This window comes from Haliotis asinina, chromosome 11, assembly GCF_037392515.1.
Source record: "Haliotis asinina isolate JCU_RB_2024 chromosome 11, JCU_Hal_asi_v2, whole genome shotgun sequence".
Classification (NCBI taxonomy): Eukaryota; Metazoa; Mollusca; class Gastropoda; order Lepetellida; family Haliotidae; genus Haliotis; species Haliotis asinina.
Genome location: NC_090290.1, coordinates 42,758,082 through 42,781,493, shown reverse-complemented (window position 1 = coordinate 42,781,493; position 23,412 = coordinate 42,758,082). Strand labels below are relative to the sequence as shown.

The window sequence follows — 23,412 nt, the reverse complement described above, 5'->3', positions numbered from 1 at the left end:
CAGAAAGCAGGTAATAGCGATTTGGATGGCCCAATCCGATACATAATTTAGTTCTTAGATTTCCATACTCTCCTGTTTGTGTAGATGTATTTTGATGAATTTTGCATCATTATTAAGGGAGTAACAGACACAACTTCAAATGTACTGAAATAATGCGACATTTTAGTTGACGTCATGGCATGTTTTGTGCATTTTGTGACGTCGGAAAAGGACCACACTGGTTTGCTGATTAGTATAGATCTAACCTAATTTCCATTTATTGTTGCAAAAGGCTCGGCTGCTACGGAGGAATCAACATTCTTTTAACAAGGCCTTTTAAAAGGCCACGGCGTCTGTGTCAGAATTCACCACTTTTTAGACAAAACATGAAATGAATGGTTTTACCACTGAAATAGTGTCCTGACTACATTAACAATTAGACGGTTTTACTACATATCTTATTGTGAGCAACACGCGCATCTGTCTGGCATCAATTTAGCGTAAATGAAAATTTCACAACACCTGAATATTCATTGAATATTCATTCAAGATATACACTTTTCTTCTTATGATTATGTAATTATTTCTCTACATAAGTATGCAAAGAAGGGTACAAAGAGATCGTTCCTTAAGTATGGAACTATTAGAATATGGACGTAAGGTTTGTCTAAATTAACACATGACTTGGTTTATATACTTTTAAACAACTTTCGTATAAATATTGTTTGAGTTAGATATTCCGCCATCAAAATATGTTTCAATCGAATTTGAATTGACTTTATTATCTAAAACAATGATAATGAATCATAAAACGTTTTTGACAAACTCGCACCTGGTCAATCAATATCATAATTGTTTTGTCTATAAAAACGACCCAAACCAATGCAATGAACAAGACAATTCCTTTAAATATGTGTGCCAATACATTTCATACAATGTGCAAATCATGTATTAATTGATCATAAATGTGAGATGTAAGTAGTCAGAACTATTCTGGCTATCTGTGCATATTTATATGATTTAATCGTTTACACTGGAAATGACGGAAGACGCCAATAATGCTGACAAGCCCCGTTGTCGTTCGGCGTGATTTTGCTTCAGTCATGCTGTCACGCTGCACTAAAGGTTTGACAGTTTCTTATGAATTATCAAATGATTGTATTGTATCTATTTTATTTTGCTATTTCGTAATAGGATACCCTTCCCCTGAATATTCTAAGCGTATTGAGCTGTTGTATGCAATGATTACACGGCTGGATGTTGGAAAATTTCCGACAATGCTATGCAGTGTAAAATCGGAATAGTTCTTTGTTTACATTTCAAACAAGCGCAATCTTCGAGCAGAGCGTTCGTTTTCATGGCCCTTGGTCTTTGGATGGCCCGAGTCTTTTTGTGCGGATCTGCTCAGTTCACTTGAGTGTCAAGGTCACTTATGGCCGACAAGTGAGTACAATTGCCGGCGATTTTAGTTAAAATGCTTGCTTACTGTCGAGAAAATGAGATGTAGATGAGATGTTGCAATAAGTTTTCCGACCCGTGGATTGCCACTGCCGATCGAATCAAGCCCAACGTTGGTGCTGTCAACGTGACTGGAATAAATGAACGAATTTAAAAGGTGAGTTTTCACCGTATTGTGCCATAATTATGTCATAAAATGGCTGCCAGCTGGCAGTGGCCACTTGGTTGGGTAAATTAAAGTGTCTGGTGTGCCATATATACAAAACAATAGGGTCCCAAATTTTACAGGGTACACTTTCAGAGATCACAGGTCACCTAAGGGGGATTAACTCTCGTCGTCTGCTGAATATAAACAAAGTCAAGGTCTAGTTGGCAAGATGGGGAAGAGAAGGTCAAGAAGGCCCCAAAAATAATTATAGAAATGAATTTGAGTGGATTCAAACAGTCAGATATTGCAGATGCTGTCCTGAGGGACCAAAGCACAATTTGTAAGTTTCTGAAAAGGATTGAAATGGGTAAAGATGAAGAAAACAGACCCAGACGTGGTAGACCTCCACTTCTGAAAGAGGGCAGACCGTGTGCTAATGAGAACTAACAGAAGGAGATCTCTTGAAGACATCACAAGTATTGTTAATGAAAGATAACCAACCAAAGTAAGCAAAGGGACTATTCAGAGGCATTTAGACAAACTCAAGTACAGAAAAAGGCTTGTTAGAAGGAATTTAACGGCAAGTTCTGTGAATAGACTGAGAAGAATGGCATGGTGTTGGACACGTTTGCATTGGAAAGCTGAAACAAAATGGTGCAAAGTATTTTTTAGTGATGAGAGTCAAGTGGTCCTTGGAAAAAATAACAAAATTTCCGTGTGGAGAACACCTGGAGAGGAGTATATAGACCCTCTTGTGTTGGCACCTGGTGCGCTGATTTCCAGCAGAGAGGTGGACTGTCTGAGATGATTTGGGGATGTATGCCCTTTCAGGGAGCTGGTACACTGGTTCAAATTGATGGAACTATTAACAGTGAGAAGTATGTTTCTATTATAGATGACAATTTATTTCCTGTTCTTACCGAACAGGTGCAAAATGATGATTATCGTTTCCAAGAAATGACAATGCTCCATGTCATGAATCTCGTTTCACTATAGAATGGAATGCAACCAACAATATCAAGTGTTTACCATGGCCATCACAATCACCAGACTTGAATGTTATTGAAAATTTGTGGTTATTGGTCAAAATCAGGTTGCAGCGAGTTGCCCACACCATCAAAACAAAAGAGGAACTTTTCCAGCAGATCCTCAGGATTTGGCAAGCCATACCTCTCCATCACATTCAGGCACTGTATCTGTCTATTCCACGAAGGACAAGAGCTGTAAGGGCCATATCACTAAATATTAACCAACCAAACATTCTTGTGCATGGCAAGTAACCCTTATTTATCACTTTTCTTAAACGCTCTGCCAAAATTGCCCTCAAACATGGCTTCTATTTCATGACATAATTATGGCACATCACTGTATATTTACTTCACAGTTTTGAATTCTGCGGATAATTCCATGTTTCTTGGTACCATCCACTATTTTCTCAGACCAAGCTAAAGTGCTTAAAATTTATTGTTTCACATATTATGCACTTTTTTTGAGGTGGCGGTTCACCAGTGTTAATCCACTTTTAGTATTATTTACGTTTTGCGCATCGTTAAGATATTTTCCATGAAACAAATTTCAGCATTTACTAAAAAAAAGTACATACATACTTGTTCAGCATTATATATGTGGATGTATGGTATGCGTGTGTATGAAATTGACTTGTTCAGTGTACCATACCACATTTTAAGCCTCTACGCAAGTGTTAGAAGATCACAGGGGGCCATTACTGCAACATGTGCTTTAGTTCCTCCGATGTGCAATATATAATAAGTTGGGACTAATATTGTACTTTCATATGAACAGATTAATAAACAGCGATTTAATCCAAACTTATTAGGAAAACTGATAATATTAATGAAAATAGCTTGTACGTTTTATGAAATGTATTGGCAAAGATATTTAACGGAATTGTCGTGTTTATTGAATTTGTTTGTGTCGTTTGTATAGACAAAACAATTATGAAAACTGATTGGCTGGGTGCGAGTTTGTCAAAAACTTTTTATGATTCATATCATTGTTTTCGATAATACAATCAATTCATATTCGATTAAAACATTATGATAGCAGGATATCTAACTCAAACAATATTTATACGAAAATTAGTTACAAATGTAACATTTGTTTATTTTTCTCTCTGTTGCGCAACCATCTTTGCGCTACAGTTTGGTATGGAAGAAAAGCTGAGGATAATGTAGCTCCGTAACGCTTACCACTTACAAACCTATGAGCCCGATGGTGGTCTTGACAAATATATAGAGGATACTAAACGACCTTCCGTGTAATACCATTTTTATTAAACGAGTTAATGATTTGCTATCTTTAACGAGTTTAATGAAAATTGTATTTCACGGAAGCGAGTTTAGTATTCTGTTTATTACTCGCCAACATAAATTGACAGAAACTGCGGCGATATTGCCTACAGTGTGAGTACTCTCACCTTTCAAGTCAAGCAAGGTCTAGTAAAATCGCGACATCAACATTAGCATTGTGACGTCACAACTCTGAACCATTTTGACGTCATACGTCAAGCAGATTACACTAGTGTAATATTGGAGTGAAAATATTACACTGCAGTATCTTCAACGGGCGAGTAATAAAAGAACATAACCAAGGCGAGTCTCGCGACTAGAGTACGAGGGGATGTCAAAACGTACTGAGCCTCAACAGGACAATGGCATACACTCGGCTGTTTTTATGTTTTATTTTACATTATATGTGAACCTCAAGCAAATTTGATTTTGCTGTTCCAGTCTAACGATCCCCATTTTGTTTGACTTTTTTATCTTGACATTGGACATCGAGAAGTATAGTTAGGCTCACTACCTTTTGACATCCCCGACTAATGGGATCGGGTGGTCAGGCTTGCTGACTTTGTTGACTCGTATCATCGTATCCCAGTTGTGTAGACGGATGCTCATGCTGTCTGATCACTGGATTGTCAGGTCCAGACTCCATTATTTACAGACCGCACAACCTACTGAGTTAAACCACAAGCAAACTGTAGCGCAAATGGGTTGCGCAGCATAGAGAATATGACCAGTTTCTTACATGCGAGCGAGGACTTGTCATATTTTCTATGCTGCGCAACCCCATTTGCGCTACAGTTTGCCTGTGGTTAAACTAAACTCACTGCAGAGCACCATAAAATCCTCTTAATGAGTGAAGCGCACCACAAATATCTTGTCAATGTTAGTAATTTCTACCCAACAGGCGAGGATTTGATGCAAAAAACCCACTCAGTAATATTCCACAGATATATCGTCGGTCTTTAAATAACTGAATAAGAATCGGAAAACCAATGTTTGATATCACTGATAAATTTCGCACACAGAACGCACACCTGCCAAATTCCCATCGATGGCTATATCAGATGGATCCTGTTACGCCTGTGGCGCCAGGACTGTTTTGTCAGGTGAACATGATGGTACATTTGTATCGGTACAGGTGTTCCCAGTCTGTGGTTCGATCTCTTAAGTGTTACTGTATCTATCATCCATTCCTTTAGGGCTGCCGGGTAGCCAAGTGGTTAAAGCGTGCTCTCGTCACACCGAAGGCTCGGGTTCGATCCCCTTGATGAGTGTCTCATACTGTTGATCACTGGATCGTTTGGTCCAGACCCGATTGTGTACATACCGCCGCCTTATAAGCGGAATATTGCTGATACGGCACCAAACAACAAACAAGCGAGACGCTGATTTCTGGTGTCCCCAGCCATGAAACTTCTGGAATGTTATTAATCACGACTTAAAATCATGTTCACTTACTCACTTAAATTTTGCCTTATGGACAATTCTAGTCCAGGGGCTCCTTTCACGAAGCAACCTTTACTAAGGTTATCCTTAACTCCTATTCTTTCACACTGTACTGTGGTTACCTTAGTGACTTACGACCACCTTACTGCTTTGTAAAAGCAGGCCCAGGTCAGAATGAGATTATTAACTTGAAGACAAAATGGTTTCAGATAGTATTTTTTCAGTTCGTTTTTTTTCAAAGCCGCATGCAATAATACTGGTTTGCTCTTTACATACCACTTGTACTGTACAATATGAGAAGGAACACTTTAAATCCATCCACCAATACACACACGCATGCACGCACGCACGCGCGCACACACTTTCATTCACCATTGTCACTCATGTTTCGAATTCAAACAACCTGTCCAACACGTGTCTCTATACAACTCCATTTGAACATAATCTCGAACAGGTTTTAATTCGAAGTAAAGGGATAAAGTCACGTTTTCAATAGTTTGGTTTTGACTGACTATTAGATTCCAATACGATGTGTGTAGATGCAGCACGTCTACCCACAGCATGTTTGCATATTACAAAGTTGTGTTGATAGTCAATATGTTACGCGTGATGTTCACAGTAACACAGAGTTTGTTGGATCGAAGGTCTTTGAGCGTAAACTCGTAACACAACCAACGCATTATAATGTCTTTGTTTCTGAGAATATGTTTGCTTCCTTTTGTCTAGAAAACTCTAGATTATTATTATCATTACTATAATCTATTTATGTAGCGGTGAGTTCCAGCTCGGCTGGTCACAGTCGATTTGTTTTTCAGTCGATTATAGGATGTCAATCGCAGCAGCACTTCGTTATTATCAGTCTCAACTCCCTGGGGATCATACAACTCTTGCAGATACTCGGCGCACCGGGCTTATGTGACTTTCCCATCCTTACGAGGTACCCATTCATAGTTGGGTAGACTGGGACACATGGTGACAGGACTTTGTCGAAGAATACTGCACATTGCTATGCCCGCAACTAGGTCAGAGGCATGTAACATTCAAGATGTGAGTTAGTGAGTGAGGGGTTGTTTGAGGTACTTTTAACGCCACCTTGAAAGCTATCCACGCCATGCCAGCTTAATGGAGTAGACAAACCCAGGCCGATGCCAACCTCGATAACTCCACTACACCCTCGATGAATCTACGGCCCGATTGTTTTATTACCCCCTTTTACTGGCTCTGCATTCTCACAGTAGCGAATCAGATAAGCCGCCGTTACAACCGAGCTAGCCAGTGTCAACAGAGATAGCGGTCGCAGCTATAATGGGTTTTTTTTTAAATTTTTGAAAAATTCATACAGACAAATTGTCAGGTCCGAAACTTAAAAAAAGTATATGCATTCATTCCTTCTACCTCTTCCAGAGGTCCTCTGCATGAATTGTTCTGCCAAGAACAATCGGTGAGATAATTTGAAAAGCGAATTGTGATTGGTACGCTCAACCTCCCAGCGTAGACATCTGATTGGATAAAAAGCCAGCCAAGGGAAATAATATTATCAGGCCGAGCCGTAGAAGCATCCGGGGCATAGTGGAGATTTATCGGAACGTTATAACCCGGAGATATCGAGGATGCGCCGACTCAGGCCTGCTACGTTTACAACTGTAGTGACAAACCTTAAACCAGTCTGGACGTTCGGGAATTTTGGCGGAAATATCTTGACATGCAAAAGGGACACAACTCTGCAAAGCTAATTACGTCCCTCCCGGAAGCTATGAATTCTCCATTGTTTTGATCATGTCTTGATCCTTCTCAACACTGTCCTGTCATCGCTGCGCCGGTGTGTGTCTTCTCAGGTAGAGATGCAATTCATCCAAATGCAGTTCATAAATACACGAGTTAAAAATGGCACTTACTGACCACCGGTCACTGGACGCTTTTGAGGGGTGGTGGAGGTGGGTAGGTCATTGATTTTGTACAATTATGAACAGTCCCTAAGTTGCGCAAAACAACACTCACTCAAAGGGCAACACTAAGTAAGCTGTGTTCATCAGTTTATTCAAACATAATACATATTTGGAAACAGGACCATAATAAACATTCCGTTTCTACCATAACCACCTAAAGATACGGTTACAACGGGTCTTCACTATCACCTCGTTATAACACAAAATGACATTTATATCCGACTGCGTTTTATGCGAATGATTCTGGTCAGTGGATAGCGACCAGTATGCAGTAGAACTGGATAAATATATTGATATTTGTTGATATTGTAGATACGTCGCCGGAAAGAAAGCCAACAAACGCTAAAGAAGGTTCCACACATAAACTGAAGATAAAAAAAAGTATAACGTTTTTGTTTCATGTACGTGAATACCGAATGAATTGTAATATCGTGCGTCTTTTTCCCCATCTTTCATTCCTGTGAATCTGGAGCCTCGTGACCAGTTCCACGTTTTCAATATTCATATTGAAGGATACAGGAACAGTTGGATATTTTGCGAATATATACTCAAACGGCTAAATCAGACAATAAATTTAAAAACTTGACCATGAAGAAGTACTCTTTGAGAGCCGACTTAACGTCAGCGCTGGGTATGATATACCAGCCCAACTTCGGATAACTTGAAATTCAAACACAAAACAACGGAAATGTATAGTTTCTTTTGTTTTTCAGTTTACCTATGGGTGTCCGTCAATGGCTGAAGGTACTGAAGTAGAAAGGTCTAATGGTCTAACTGACTACCAAATAGACAAAACGCTATTTTTCGTGATGTAAATGTTTGTCAGAACCCTGCCACTAAGCAGGGATCACTTGCACGAAACGATTGTAGCGCTACGGTGATCGAATCTCCGATACCCTAACAAAGACGGTCTTAGCACTCAGATACCTTTGTGCAACTGGGCCATGGGATTCATGTGATAGTATTTTTCGGCTACAGTAAAATAAAAAATCTGTTTCTCATCATTTTAGTGCATCGTTGTGTCATATATTTGTGTGATATATACACATAAAAGATAGCTTTTTAAATATTTGTAAGCATTAGCGACAAACACCTTCCGTATTGAGGAGACATTTCCGGCAAAAAGCCAAGTCGATTGTACGATTTTCATCTTTATCACACTCATGTGTATATGAGTGAGTGACTGGGTTTAGTTTTACGCTGTATTCCAGCTATACACGGGCGGTTTGTAAATTATCAAGTCGTAACCAGACAATCCAGTGATCAACAGCATGGGCATCGATCGGCGCAACTGGGAACCGATGACATGTATCAGCCAAGTCAGCGAGCATGACCACCTGATCCTGTATATATGTGTATATGAATCACCAATATCAGTAGGAAGGAATGGAAAGCGTATTCAAACCCTTCACAAACACATGCAAAGGAATTAAAGTCTGTCGCTTGAAAATCACTGAAATTTAGTTAGTCCAAACATACTATTGCATCGGTCGTAATTCTTTAAACTGACACGAGATATTTGGAAATACGTGTCTTTACTGAAGTCTTCGGTGCTTTACTATCAGTCGAACAACTTTTTAGCAAGAGTCGGTCGCGTCTTTTAAATTCTTGGTAAATTACGTCTTTAAACGTTTAAGTTGTAGTTATAAAGACAAACGTGCAGTAAGAGAAAAGAATGCTTAATAGAGCAATGGGTATGTGTTTTGTGTGTGTGTGTGCGTGCGTGTGTGCATGCGTGTGATCGTTCATACAACATAGTATATATTGTAAAGTGTAAGGTTTTACTGCCGTTAAGACTCGCGTCGCAGTTTCGTAAGAGAGACGCATCAGAGACAAGAGTACAGAAGAGGCAGAAAATAAAGGCATTGACAGTTCCACCGTGGTCGTGGTCATCTTCGCCTGCGGACAGACATAATCATCAAGGACCGCAAATCCGACTCTCGGGATGAGAAACAAAGCGTTTATTTTATGTGGCCTTAGAAGAGGGTTGAGAAGCAGGATCGAGATTTGGAAAGTAGCGTATTCAAGAGGGTTAAGAGCAATAACAAGAGGTCGAGGCCATATATGGTAGTCTAAGGATACAGGGTAGAATACCAGAAACATTTGGCACATGTGAAAAAACCCAACAAGACATGATGGTAATCAAGGCCAGATTTTGTTTACTATTTTTTTGGCAAAACAATTTCAGGTCCCAACGTCTAACTAAAAAAAAAGAACGCCAATAATAGATTAGTCTTAATTCGTTATGTTTTTAAGACTTTTTATATTACATGTACAAAGATTTAAATTAAAGTATTATCAATAATATTTTAGATTAAAGTATTGTCAATAATATATTAACAATTTTGGTAGTTACAGTGTTTTCAATGTCTGATCTTCGTAATAAAATATTAAAATAAAACCGCTTGCTTCTATTTTTAAGCTTTTGGGAATCGGCAGATTAGTGAATTCCCCCCAAACCACGAAAATGATGGAGAGGCAAATGGTAGTTCATTGACCTCGGCTATTTCTCGTCCACACATATTCCGACCTGCACAGCGTAGTGAGCTGACAAGGGCTCTCCTTTGTAACTGTCAAGCGTCCGCTGAAATCAGAACAATACCCTTACAGAACATGTTTTAACTCCTCTTATGCACCGCAAACGTCATTGTCAGGTTTTGGGCCAATTGTTCTGTGGTTGTCTGAAGGAAAATGTATAGAACTGAGTATCTAAATTGTTTGGCAGCTCAAATACTGGGCTGGAATGTCTCTGCTTTTGTTCTCTGTCGGGGTAGGTACCATACATTTAATACACAAAAGTATTGAGGCAGTATGTCGGCGTCAAGAGTTGTCTCCCTTGTGAACGCCAGAATCCTATGGTCGGTTGGTTCAGATTATGTTCTGGATATGTCAGCAACATACCAGTGCTTGTGGGTTCCATCAAAGCGAGAAAAGTCAAAGACCTGCATCAATTCTGGCGTTTTACCCATTAAGCAGACATGTACGGTAAAACCAACTCTTTCATTCACTAAGGCAATATGATCCATTTTTCTTCGTATCAGTATAATCCTAAAATCTGTAGGGGGCGGTGGGGTAGCATAGTGTTTAAAGCGTCAGAACGAAGTCGATTCCCTACCTGGGGTATGATGTGCAGCGCCCATATCTGGTATCCTCTGCCATGACAAAAGGTCAACTCACACACCTAAAGTATACATGTATTAACTCACTAGTGGTGAAAGCGTTCGCTCGTCACACCAAGACCCAGGTTTCCATTCTCCACATGGCTAAGTTGTATGAAGCACATTCCTGGTGTCCCTCGCAATAATATTGCTGGAATATTGCTTAACGCGGCGTAAAACTACACTCACTCACTCGCTCACTCTATCAACTCACCATGGCACTGTAAGGTACAAAGCCCTTGGTCAGTACGTGGTCAAGAATGTGACTCTTGTTGTACCCCATGCTGCGGACGAGTTTGTTGTCTGCGCAGTAGGTACAGTGGCCGATGTGTTCTACGTAAGGGATAGAAAAACCACCATAGATGATGGCGGCATAACTCGCCCCAAACAGAGAATCAATGTTCCACGGTAAGTGTGGGCTGGTATTCAAGTCTCCCATAATCACGTGTTTTTTCGTATCCCCTGCCGACACGAGATTATATACTCCCATTAGGTTGTCATAGGCGCGGTTCGGGTTGGCGACTTTCTCTCCGCAATCTGAAACCAATAGTGAAAAAAATTGAGTGAGCGAGTTTTACACCGCACTCAGCAATATTACAGCTATATGTAAATAATCGAGTCTGTACCAGGAACTCTAGTGATTAAAAAGCATGAGCATCGATCTGTGCACATGGGAACCAATGAAAAAATGAAATTTTGTTCATATTATGGTCAAAATTATATAAGTATTAGTTATGAAGAAGTAACGAGTTTAATTTAAGCCGCTTTTTTGCAGTATCCCAGCCATATAACGGGCAACAGACACCATAACTGGGCTTCAAACATTGTAACCCATGTGGGGAATAGAACTGGGAATTTCAGCGTGACACGTGAACGCCTTAATCACTAGGCTACCCCACCGCTCCGATACATTATGAAGCGAAATATGCCGACTACCAGAGTACACATATGACACACTGGTCTTCAGCCTTGAGAGGCATCTAACAGGATCTTGGCGTTGGTTGACACGTGTCATCATATCGCAAGTTGCGTAGATTAACCCCCTGGATGCTAACGACTCAAATGACTATGTTCTTTACTGTCTGCCGTCATATAGCTCGAAACTGCTGAGAGTAGCGTTAAACAACAAACAAGAATATAACGATGTTCTCGAGGCAAGGGAGTAGTTAAACTGAGGGCATAAGTCTAATGTAAACTCATGGTTACGGAACAAGGCTGGAATTATGGAGTTATGTCTTGGCTGGATTAACAAGTTTTCTCATTCCAGTCATAATAGCTTCAAAGGTCAAGGTCACATTTATGCAGTCGCCATGTTGTAAGTCAGTAGAAGACGCTACTGACACATATATGTTCCTACAGTAGTATAGGGGCATATGCTATGTATCGATAGCCTGTGGTCAGCATCCTACCTTCTACGCCCGGAAGTTCATCACTGGCGTGTAGATGCGCACAAATAACACTACCGACATCTTGAATCTGGCAAATTATACAAAAGAAAACAATCACAATCCGAGGTATACAAAGATGCAGCATGCAAGATGGTTGTCCTGTGATGGCGAATAGGTGCCTCTCTCTGAGAGTGCGGGTCCAAACCAAAATGAGTGTCGGAATCTGCACTTTACTGAGAAAGCGTAATCCGGACTGTGACATATGTTACATCTGACCATTTTCATTAAGGAAAATTATAGCTAGACACCTGCTGCCCACGACGTTAAACAACAACACGTCCTTGGCAGTCTACTTCTTTAAGTGGAACGACTCCACTCATATAGCTCGGGGAGAGGAACAATTTTTCGGGATGCACAACTTCTTCTTGCAAGAGATGCGACGTAATTGTCGCTTGAGAACGATGCTAGCATCACTGGCCCTCACAGGATTAAAGATTTAAAAGAAAACATATAAAAGTTTTGAGATGACCCCCAACTTGAAAGTCGGGGGTCATCTCAAAATGTTTATATTAAAAATATCTTTAATCCTCGCAGTGACACGAGGTCCTGTGGCTGGGATCTACATTAGAACGTCACATCTATTGCAAAGACGAACTTGTAGACCTATCCCCCAAAATGGGTCTTCTCCACCACATGTCTTCTTGTCCACAGACACCAAATACTGGATTAATTTCAGGCATATAGTTCCAGAAACCTCAGACTTCCCACCTCCATTTTCAGGTATCCGTGATTCCCCGTCTGCTGGCGCACCATAGTCGAGCCCGTGATGTTCAGCTTGCTCAGCAACAGCAGCCCATGATTGTTCATCTTCGCTCTCATCCCCGGCAAAGCTACAGCTTCTCCACACTCGGACTCATACTTCCGGGAGTTTGGACTCCTCACTATACAAGCTATGCATGCGGGACTGATGTCGTTGATGTAACGGGCGCAGTGTGACGCCATGCACTGCATAAGCTGGGTCCCCGACAGATGCTGACAGCTGAACAGCAGACAGTAGCCCATTGGGACGGCCTCCAATACCTTGCAGGGTTCTGTCCTCAACATGGGGAAGTACTTCTCTAACATGGACCAGATCACCATCTTCTTCACCTCCGACTGACTCTCACCCACGGTGTAGTGCACGTTGCTGAAGGAGTGGGGGAAGACGTCTTTCACAGCTGTTGAGATCCGATCAACATCCGATCCTTTCCTGAAAACAGTAAAGCGAAAATCAGGGTTAGAATGGATGTTCAGTAACTCATGCTTGTCGTAAGGCGCGACTAACGGGATCGGGTGGTCAGGCTCGCTGACTTGGTGACACATGTCAACATGCGTAGGTTGATGCTCATGCTGTTGACTGGATTGTCTGGACCAAACTCGATTATTTACTGTGATAAAGCTCAAAATTTTGCAAGTCTAGATTGCTCAGGCTCGGAATCTTCCATCTCACTGGAGCTCCATTTCAATTTCAGTGGGATTATTCAGAATTATATATCCTCAGAGCCTAGACGTTAGTCTATACTGCGACGAAAGAAATGGTGATGTGTGGATCCGTTGGTTATTTTATTCCTGTATTTTGCGGTATATCCTAGTCGAAATGTGAATGACGTGCGGGTATGGCGAACTAAAGTTAGTGAACCTGTTGAGTTTGTAGTTTGATGTATATGTGACGATGTCAGATGAAGTGAATGCCCTCACTAACTCACCATATGCCCTGGAGACAGATGACGTCAGCATTTGTCTCTGCAAGAGCCAATGGGATGAGGTCTCTTCTCTGCTCATAATGTGGGACTTGAGTACTCAGGTCGGCGTTGAAGGTCATAAACTGAATCTTATGCTCGCAGACGGCCCGAGCAGACGACACTGTGAGCGTCCCGAGGAATGTCAGGAGACCCAGGAGGAACGGTCTATGTCGACCTCGCATGGTCACTGAAATGGCAAGACAGGTTAACTACAATAACGGAAAATAAATTCGTTAATTTCTTTTAGAGATACAAAATGGTGCAAAACCACAGGTTCATAAAGTTTCTCAAGATAAGAATATCTCCGTATTTAGGGTTTCCCATCAACTGGTTTTGTTTTGTATTTACAATTCTTTATCTTCTCTGACAGCCGAAAGAAATACGAAGTGGATATTTCGCCATGTCAGGTTCATTCGCCTTGAGTCAGTGAAGCCAAGGTCTACACGCCACGTTGAAACAGTGAATTGAGAATCCTTAAGTGAGTGAGAGAGTTTAGTTTTACTCCGCACTCATTAATATTCCAGCCATATGGCGGCGGTCTGTTGAGAATCCTTGAATGCAAATCATGTAATTGTACATTACGTACATCTATTTTATGTAATATTTCTTAGTTCGAGCATAACTTAAGCAGATGTGGTGAAGAACATCAGATTTATTCGTGTAGCAATAGTTAACATGTCAAAGCAGGTGAGCACCCAGGGGCGCAGCTACCATTCTAGAAAAAAGCTCGGACGTATGTTGTGCCCTGAAATGCACAATGGTCTTAAGTGCAGTCACATAAGCTCCGCCCATTGATGAATATTAATACTTTCTGTGCACTTAAGACCATTGTGCACTTAAGGGCACCACAGACGTACACATAATGTTTGCTTTTTTCTAATTCTTGCCAAACGTATCTGCAATCACGTTGTCAAATCAACTTTGAAATGATAATCCCTCTTTGAATCAGACTGAAGACAATTAATGGTCGACTACTCTGAGTTTCCCTCCTTATGATTTCAAGATATGGATCAGATATTTTGAAGTTATTGAAATCAACAAACGTCAAACAATTACGTATCAGGTCTCATGAAAATTGAAAGGCCCCATTACTATCTAAATATATGTATTTAGCCTTGCAGCTTATCGGGCTTGAACGATGAAAATGGCTTGCTACGGGCCTGGTATTGCAAACCTTCAGCCTTCAATTTGCGGGGGTTCTTTACTTGTTATGAGAGGTATGTATCTGACATAACGCAACGTACAGGAAGACCTACAGCCCAGCAACGATTAAATACACAGCTGGTACATTAAACACGCGACCGGATGCTACTGCTGCTGTCAATGATAAATATTACGTTTGTGTGGCTAGGAAAGTAAATACCCTTCATCATTTGCACTTCCTTACAGCCGTAGTTGTTTGGCATGTAGTCGCTCTTGAAAGATGATTGTTGTATGGCATGTAATTTGTATGTGCACGATTTTCATTTTAAAACAAACGACTAGAAACAAACACTAACAAATGTGTGATGCAAGATGAGTGTCAAAATTAATGTTATAAGTGAATTCTCGACCTTCTTGAAATGAACGTCAAAATCAAGAATGGAACCCCATGCACGTGCATAGGGCTACTGCGTTGTGCACGTGCATATCATGCGTTGTGTTTAGGGGTGGTAATAGAAGGAAATGCTGATGCGTTCAAAAGATGTCAGCCCTTGAAACGTTTGTTAACGTTTACACTTCCTATCCAAATTGAAAGTTCATTATGCCCTACTTTTTTGAGGACTATATAATAATCACTCCGTGGTAAACATTCTGTGTGGGAAATATACATTGTATTCGGGGAACCTTTGCGAGATAAATACATCGTGGTAAACATCCTGTGTTGGAAATAAACATTGTACTCAGGTAGGCTTTGTGAGATAAATGCTTCGTGGTAAATATCCTGTGTTGGGAATAACATTGTATTCAGTGAGGCTTTGTGAGATAAGTACACTATGGTATATTTCCTGAGTGGTAAATAAACATTGAAGCCAGAAATTCTTTGTGAGATAAATACATCATCATAGGAGGAGTATATTATAATCACTTCGTGGTAAACATTCTATGTGGGGAATGTACATTATATTCGGGGAACCTTTGTGAGATAAATGCATCGTGGAAAACATCCTGTGTTGGAAATACACATTGTATTCAGGAAGGCTTTGTGAGATAAACACACCATAGTAAATATCCTGGATGGGGAATAAACATTGTATTCAGGGAGGCCTTATGAGATAAATACACCACTGTAAATATCCTGTGTTGGGAATAACTTTGTATTCAGGGAGCCTTTGTGAGTTAAATACGCTATGGTAAATATCCTGTGTTGGGAATAACTTTGTATTCAGGGAGCCTTTGTGAGTTAAATACGCTATGGTAAATATCCTGTGTTGGGAATAACTTTGTATTCAGGGAGCCTTTGTGAGTTAAATACGCTATGGTAAATATCCTGGATGGGGAATAAACATTCTATTCAGGGAGCATTTGTAAGATAAATACTCCATAGCAAATATTCTGTGTGGGGGAATAAAACATTGTAGTCGGGGAGCATTTGTGAGATAAATACATCGTGATAAATAGCCGGTGTTGGAAATAAACGTTGTAATCAGGGAGGCTTTATGAGATAAACACACCATAGAAAATATCCTGTATGGGGAATAAATACTCCATAGTAAATATCCTGTGTGGGGAATGCACATTGCAGTCAGGGAGCCTTTGGGAGATCAATGCATCACGATAAATGTCCTGTGTGGGAAATAAACATTGTATTCAGGGAGGCTTTGTGAGAAAAATACACCACGGTAAATAGCCGGTGTTGGAAATAAACGTTGTATTCGGGGAGGCTTTGAGGCATGAATGCATAGCGATAAATAGCCGGTGTTGGAAATAAACGTTGTATTCGGGGAGGCTTTGAGGCATGAATGCATAGCGATAAATAGCCGGTGTTGGAAATAAACGTTGTATTCGCGGAACACAGAGTGACGTCTTACTTGAATGGTGCCTCTAATTTGAATTGACTAATGATTGATCCAAGGTGATAAACTGGGACGACGCCATGTTTGACAATTAGCACTGACAAAATACATACCTGACATTTTCCAGCATCTTTATCACTACCCGTTGTTGCAGCTAGACACACATATAAATATGACACCCTCTGTCCTGTTAGATTATTTGTTTGTTAACTTCTTTGAGAGGCATTTGGAGTAGTAAGGAAGGATAACATTGGATGAAAAACTACTCTATTAGAGCGAGAACAACATTTCTAACACCGTTATCATCAAGTGCTGAACAGAATGACGACTAAGACTCATCACACTTGTATATAGGCCTCTCTGTTGTATCCATCTATTGTTATGCTTCCTTTAGTCTGTCTCACTGTCCCTGAACCACATTATTTTCTCTACAGTCTAGCCCTCTCTGCAAGTCTAGATTTCCTCAGGTTCAAGTTCCGGTCTCCCTGGGGCTGCTTTTCAATTTATAATAGGTTTGTTTGTTCGTTTGTTTGTCAAAATTGTATCTATTCAGAGACGAAGCATTAGTCTATTCTTCCTTATTCGTTTGTGTGTTTCCTGTTTGATAATTTCAATAATGCAAAAACAGATTTAAAAAAAATTATATTAGTAATGAATATATCCCCAGCAGAAGCTTTTCTGCACATTTACCAAAAGTGTGAATCTTAGCATAAATTGCATTTTCTTCCCAATATTGTCATTAAATTCTCAAGCAACTCCTGGCCGTGTTTTTCTTTTCATGATGATATATTTCTACGAACGATGTATAGCCGTTCATTGTTTGTTGTTTTGTTTTGTTTGTTGCTTAAGGCCACACTCAGCGACAATACAGCTGTTTGACGGTGATCACCATAAAAATCGAGTCTACCAATATTATCCAATAATGGGACTACCAACATTATCATTGATCAACACATGTCCCGTTAGTAGCCTCTTACAATCATGGATTGCTGAAGTCCAATACCAACCCTTATCTTCAAGGTTCTGTCCTGCTGAAACCCTACTTTGTACCTTATAAAGAAGAATTCTAAGCACTAAACGGTTAAAACTTTACCCACAATAGTAATATTCGAACAGTACCGCGATAGGGACCTTAAACGTGCCCTGGTTTCTTGCATTTACAGGGAAATCGAAACTGGACCGTCCACCAGGAAAAGACGAAAGATTTCTGTAACCACACAGTTAATATACAATAAATGTCAACTCCACTGCGTTAACTATCCTGCACCAATAGTTACTGTGCGCTGTTCATGTTCTTGATCACCGGATTGTCTGAACTGAACGCGATTATTTACAGACAGCTGAAACATTGCTGAGTGCGACGTTGAACAACAAAACAACAAAGCTAATGTAGCTTCTCTGGAGTTTGATTCTAATGGCACATCGCTAAAATGAGCCATCCAGTGATATTTTACGATGCGTATTGACAAGATGGAGAAAATGACGTCACTTCCGTAACAGAACTGTGGTGGCAAATGGATAGAGGGTATTTATCGGATTGGAGAAAGATAATATGTTGATAAAGAGGATGAATATAAAGTACAAGTAAACATATGTTCCAATATATTTCCCTTCTATAGTATGCTCTTCAAAAGTAGGGGAACCTGAACTTTGAAGTCTGGTAGAAAGAAAACCCATTGGGGAATGTTACAATGACATTCATCTTGTGTATGCAGCATCATTTCACGTTATCACCACACGCAAACACAATTCATGGGAAGCAAGTGCACAACGTGGGAGCCTCATTCACGTGCATGGGGTGTTATTATGAATCTTGACGTTTTCAGGCAGGTCGATAAATCACTATAGACCATTTTATTCTGGTAATTTTCTGGCATCTGTGCATGGTCAGGGTTTTCAGGGTCAAATCACACACTACTGACTGAAAATTGTGAACCTGAAATTTTCATGTCATACTCCAGTCACCTAACAAGGGGGATAACTGAACGAACAGCTTTGCTTTGAAAGAAAGCGATGTGGTTATGCATTCTCAAAACATTCATTATTATTGTATCAACCTTGATTCAATCCCATATATCTCCCAATTTCGACAATCGTACATTGAAAGTACAGTTCCCCCACTTTTTTTAAGAGTATATAAAATCTGTATTCGTCCAATTATTACCGAATTAACATGCCTGTATCTTACTCGTAGAAACCTCACGTCCAAAAGACCCCTACATCAAATTCTATTTTGAACAATAATGTATCACAGTTTCCATGTGACATGAAATCTATAGAGATAGCCCAGTGTATATCCAATCATGACTTTGAACAACGGGCTGTGACACAACAGATAGTGGTCATGTTACACGCGACCTTGGCGAGAAGACTGTCAGTGACAGTAGGCTGATTACTGAATTGCAGCAAACGTTAAATGTACTGTGCAAACTAGTTATTTCTGAAGTATGTAAAGAGACACGCCCTCGCGGGCCTGGGGCTAGGGAACAGCCGAGCGGTCACGGCAGTTCACGCGGATATACTATCAATTTACAAAATCGATTAGCTTAAAACTGATGGTAGGTTTGGGTGAGGATATGAGTGTGAGTGTGAGTGTGAGTGTGAGTGCAAGTGTGAGGGTGAGGGTGAGGGTGAGGGTGAGGGGTCGCTGAAATAGTGAGTGAATGGGAGAGTTTAGTCCTACGCCGGTCTGTAAATAATCGAGTCTGGACCAGACAATCCAGTGATCAATAACATGAGCATTGATCGTCGCAATTGGAAAGCAATGATATGTGTCAACCAAGTCAGCGAGTCTGACCACCCTATCCCGTTAGTCGCCTCTTACGACAAGCATAGTCGCCTTTTATGGCAAGTATGAGTTGCTGAAGGCCTATCATATCTCGTACCTTCACGGGTCGCTGATGTTGAGGTGTTTGCACGCACAGAAGCGCGCGCGCGCACACACACACACACACACACACACACTCATACACACTGGATGTGATACACAATACGAAAGAGGCGTCGTAATATTGGAAATGACATTTAGTTTCAATGGAGCACTTTAACGTCTATCTTTAAATATACACCGTAAGTCAAGTTTTGAGAAAACATGAATCGTGGTCGTGTAGCTTGGTTTGCCCAAAAAAGTATTGTTTGATACTGGGGTTGAGAAACATTTGTCTTTGGGGAAAGGGAAGCTTTCGCATGTGATGCATTGGAATTGAGATGCATATGCATCATGCATGCATTCAGGCATAAACTGCCGACATGAATGGCAATCCTTAACTTGTTTTCTGAACACGGCAGCTATGGCTAGGTGACGAGAGATCAACAAGCCATCGGACGTCTACACAATCTCCACAGACGTTTCTTTTGCCTTTTTGTATACATGCACGCATGCACACACTGGCAAGTAGGCACGCATGCACACACACACACACATTTAATCCACATTGTGATCTCTTGCGGTTTCATACTGTATTATCAAGAGAGAGAGAGAGTGTGTGTGTGTGTGCGTGCGTGCGTGAGCGCGCGCGTTCGTGCTTGGTATTCGTTAGCGGGTGATAGGAACCCCGGAAATGTATTATGTTGCAAGTCTACAATGATATCTAAAATAAAAAAAATGAAAGACATCTTCCCTACAAAAATAATCAGCATAACCAAACATGACAGAAGCAACAAAACCCTAATAAGAACGTCTTGGACTACGCTATCTGGCACACTGATACTGTATCGGACAGAACATTCTTCCCCGTCGCCATTGTTCAGTAAAGGTGATGCTCCATGAGAGACTTGTCATTCCTGTTAAAAGCCTTCACAAATATATGAACAAACGTGTTAACTGATGAAGTAAGATTTCGCCGTTTCAGTCATGTCGAAATTCACCTGCCCAGTGATTCAGTGATACACCATCTTCGTCGTTGACAAATACGCCATGATAATCCAATAAAGATGGATACACTACATAGAAGTTGAGCCAGACTCATTCATATCACTAACGTCAATTTGTCAGAATCGAAGTAGGATATATATTTATAAAAAAGGGAATGCGTTAATTAATTTTCCCTTTTCTCGATATATTTATCTATTTGCATAAAGGCTTTGTCATCACTGTAGAAGTCAGGCTGTCGAAGTGCATTTCTTAGTTAGCTGTCTGTATTATTCTGATCTCCGGGATGATTTGTTTAGACAATCTCGTATCCTACACCCAAATTTTGCTCCGTTATCAAACATAGAGCAAACTACATTCCTCTTAAAAACAGAAAATATTGTTAATTCACTGGCCGCATTAATCGTATCGTATATACCGGCGTAAGATTTCATCCCGATAACATTTTTTCTTCTAGTTCTTTCATATGAGTGATACTCCTTTATATTTTCATCTTTTATTTCATACATTTATGCACATATAGTCTTGTGTGTCTCTTTGTTTGTATTTTCTAAGTTCTTTTACCACTGCCAATTTTGACATGTACATTCACGTGACACATAAATATGCTGTTTGTCTGTGTGTTTATGTAATAAGTATTTTCAACATTTGAACACGATAACTATACATGACAGGACAATTCTGCATGTCTTACCTCCAGTAGTATTTTATCTCCTCATCAGTGGACGCCCATTTTGCCAAACGCCATCTCTCCACGCCCGTGCATGAGCGTCTGTTGACGATGGCAATGCTAGCGTTAGACACTTGCTCGATCGCTTTATGCAATGAAGCTATTGTTGATTCCACTGGTAGGACTTGACAGATGGCCTCTTTATATAGCCAGGTATATGGTGTTTATGACAAGGTCGATCCGTAGTTCCAGAACGATAACAATTGCGGTAAACTTCAGCGAAGAAACGCTTACAAAGCGGTATTGATTTTAATGAAGTCTGTAAGATCTACAAAGGAAGAACTAGTGGTACACTGTGTACTAAGTTTCTTTGACTATTGATTGTGCGTGTTTAACGCATCAGAAAAAGTCTTGTTGAGTGTCGGGTGGTAAATACTCAAGTCTGGTCTAGATAGCCCACAACTAAACTAAGGATCTATATGACAATGTGAGTTTAGTTTCACACCGCCATCAGCAATATTCCAGTTATATGGCGACGGTCTGTAACTAATCGAATTTGGACCAAACAATCCAGTGATCAACAACATGAGCATCAATATATGCAGTTGGGGTACGATGACGTGTGTCAACCAAGCCAGCGACCCTAACTACCCAACCCCGTTTGTCGTCACTTACGACAAGTGGCTAGGCCTGTTCTAACCTGGATCTTCACGGGTCGAACTACAGATGAGAGCGAGTGTGCGTGAGTGGGTGGAAGTGTACCATTGCAATAGTGAGCAATATCTTAAATGTATCGAACGGTGGGTTGGCGTAGTGGTTAAAGTGTTAGCTCATCAACCTGAAGACCGGGTTTGATTTCTGAGTGAAAACCGTATCTCTGTGTCCTGTATCTCGGTCGCAAAGAGCGGGTAAAACCATATTCACTCATTCTATAGTTATACTCTACTGTAGCTTTACTGCATATATATTCATTCATTCTATCTCTACTGTAGCGTTACTGCACACTTTAGGGCCACTTGGAGCATGAGTTTAGTTTTACGACTGCATTTAGCAATATTCAAGCAGTGTCATGAATATTGTCTGAGTGAATGAAACTACTGGTAAACACATATAAGATGGTCCACGACCTGACAAATGACCCCAATATGCATACTGGGAACGCCCCACAGAACGATCCACTTGAAACAAGAGGGAGCCAGGTTGTCTGATAAATATCGAGAAGTTCATTTTCCCCGTGCGTTTCACGCATGAATTGTTACAGCACACTCGATTTGGGAACAGGTACAATCCCAACAAATTGAATCAACACAATATACTGAGCAAATATGTTTAGGACCACCGATTCATTTCACGAAGCAAATGACATTTTCCTGGGTCTTTTTTAACAAAATTGTTGAATATCTAAAATGCTTGTCAATGACCCAATCATCTATTTGTCTTCGTCTTAACTAAAGGTTAGCGTGGAATATCAGTATCTCATGCCTGAAATTGCAGTCTTATCATTCGAAGGAATATGCGGTGTTGATTTCATGTCACGGTTAGCATGTATTGCACGTGCATATTCGTCAAGCTACCTGTAGCAGCCAAGTGTACTCGCCCAATTCGTTGTACGGCCTCTCTTGTCACAAATCCGTTTAGTGCGCAGGATCATCTAATAGGTGTCTAGCAGTAATTTTACATCACTTTTGGCAGTTTTTCAGCACTATTACGCGGGAACACAAGAGGTAGGCTCAACAAAGGCTAGTAACATGCACAGCCCATACATTGGAGGACAGGCATTTACGAGCTGAATGGAATCACCTTACATTGAATTATAGTGTCTTAACTTAGACACGCAAAACCGTGGCGATACGGGCTAGAATTGATTTGCAGTAACCCATGACTGTCATAAAAGGCAGTTGACACATGTCATCGTATCCCAACTGCATAGATCGACGCTCATGCTGTTGATCACTGGATTGTGTGGTCCAAACTCGATTAGTTACAGACCACTGCCATATTGCCGGAACATTTCTCAATGCAGAGCAAAACTAAATTCAGCTTGTCGGGTCTCTTCTTCAAGTCTATTATCCACTGCTGGTCCTGCTCTTCTTCTGGTTGTCTTTTTTCTTGACAGGCATCTTGGTGACTGTTGCTGTCAAGTTGAGGAATGTGGTGACTGGCGATAGGCTGTTTTTATGTACATGCGCGGTCACCAGTGGTTTGTGTGCAAAATGCGTGAAGAAGGCGTACCCAAGTTCAGGACTAATCGCAATCCGCAAACTA

General features: G+C 40.6%; 1 protein-coding gene across 2 annotated transcripts; it reads right to left on the bottom strand.

The window, feature by feature from the left end:
- Window positions 1-7,358: 7,358 nt before the first annotated feature.
- On the bottom strand, window positions 7,359-21,321 carry LOC137256075 (uncharacterized). Of its 2 annotated transcripts, XM_067793768.1 has the most exons (7): window positions 21,172-21,321; window positions 13,575-13,797; window positions 12,598-13,078; window positions 11,851-11,917; window positions 10,656-10,978; window positions 9,782-9,867; window positions 7,359-8,626 (listed from the first exon to the last, which is right to left on the bottom strand). In XM_067793768.1, the coding sequence occupies exons 2-6, from the start codon at window positions 13,790-13,792 to the stop codon at window positions 9,787-9,789; spliced, it is 1,170 nt and encodes a 389-aa protein (XP_067649869.1). In that variant the 5' UTR covers window positions 13,793-13,797; window positions 21,172-21,321; the 3' UTR covers window positions 7,359-8,626; window positions 9,782-9,786. The 2 variants fall into 2 exon arrangements, with proteins under 2 accessions (XP_067649869.1, XP_067649870.1); XM_067793769.1 differs by lacking the exons at window positions 7,359-8,626; window positions 21,172-21,321 and adding an exon at window positions 18,771-18,818 and having other exon boundaries at window positions 9,226-9,867.
- Window positions 21,322-23,412: the final 2,091 nt, after the last annotated feature.

Coding starts and splice junctions, on each gene's coding strand:
- LOC137256075 (XM_067793768.1), bottom strand. CDS start 13,792: ATGCGAGGTCGACATAGACCGTTCCTCCTGGGTCTCCTGACATTCCTC. Junction 13,079..13,574: donor ATCTGTCTCCAGGGCATATG/GTGAGTTAGTGA, acceptor TACTGTTTTCAG/GAAAGGATCGGATGTTGATC. Junction 11,918..12,597: donor ACGGATACCTGAAAATGGAG/GTGGGAAGTCTG, acceptor ATAATTTGCCAG/ATTCAAGATGTCGGTAGTGT.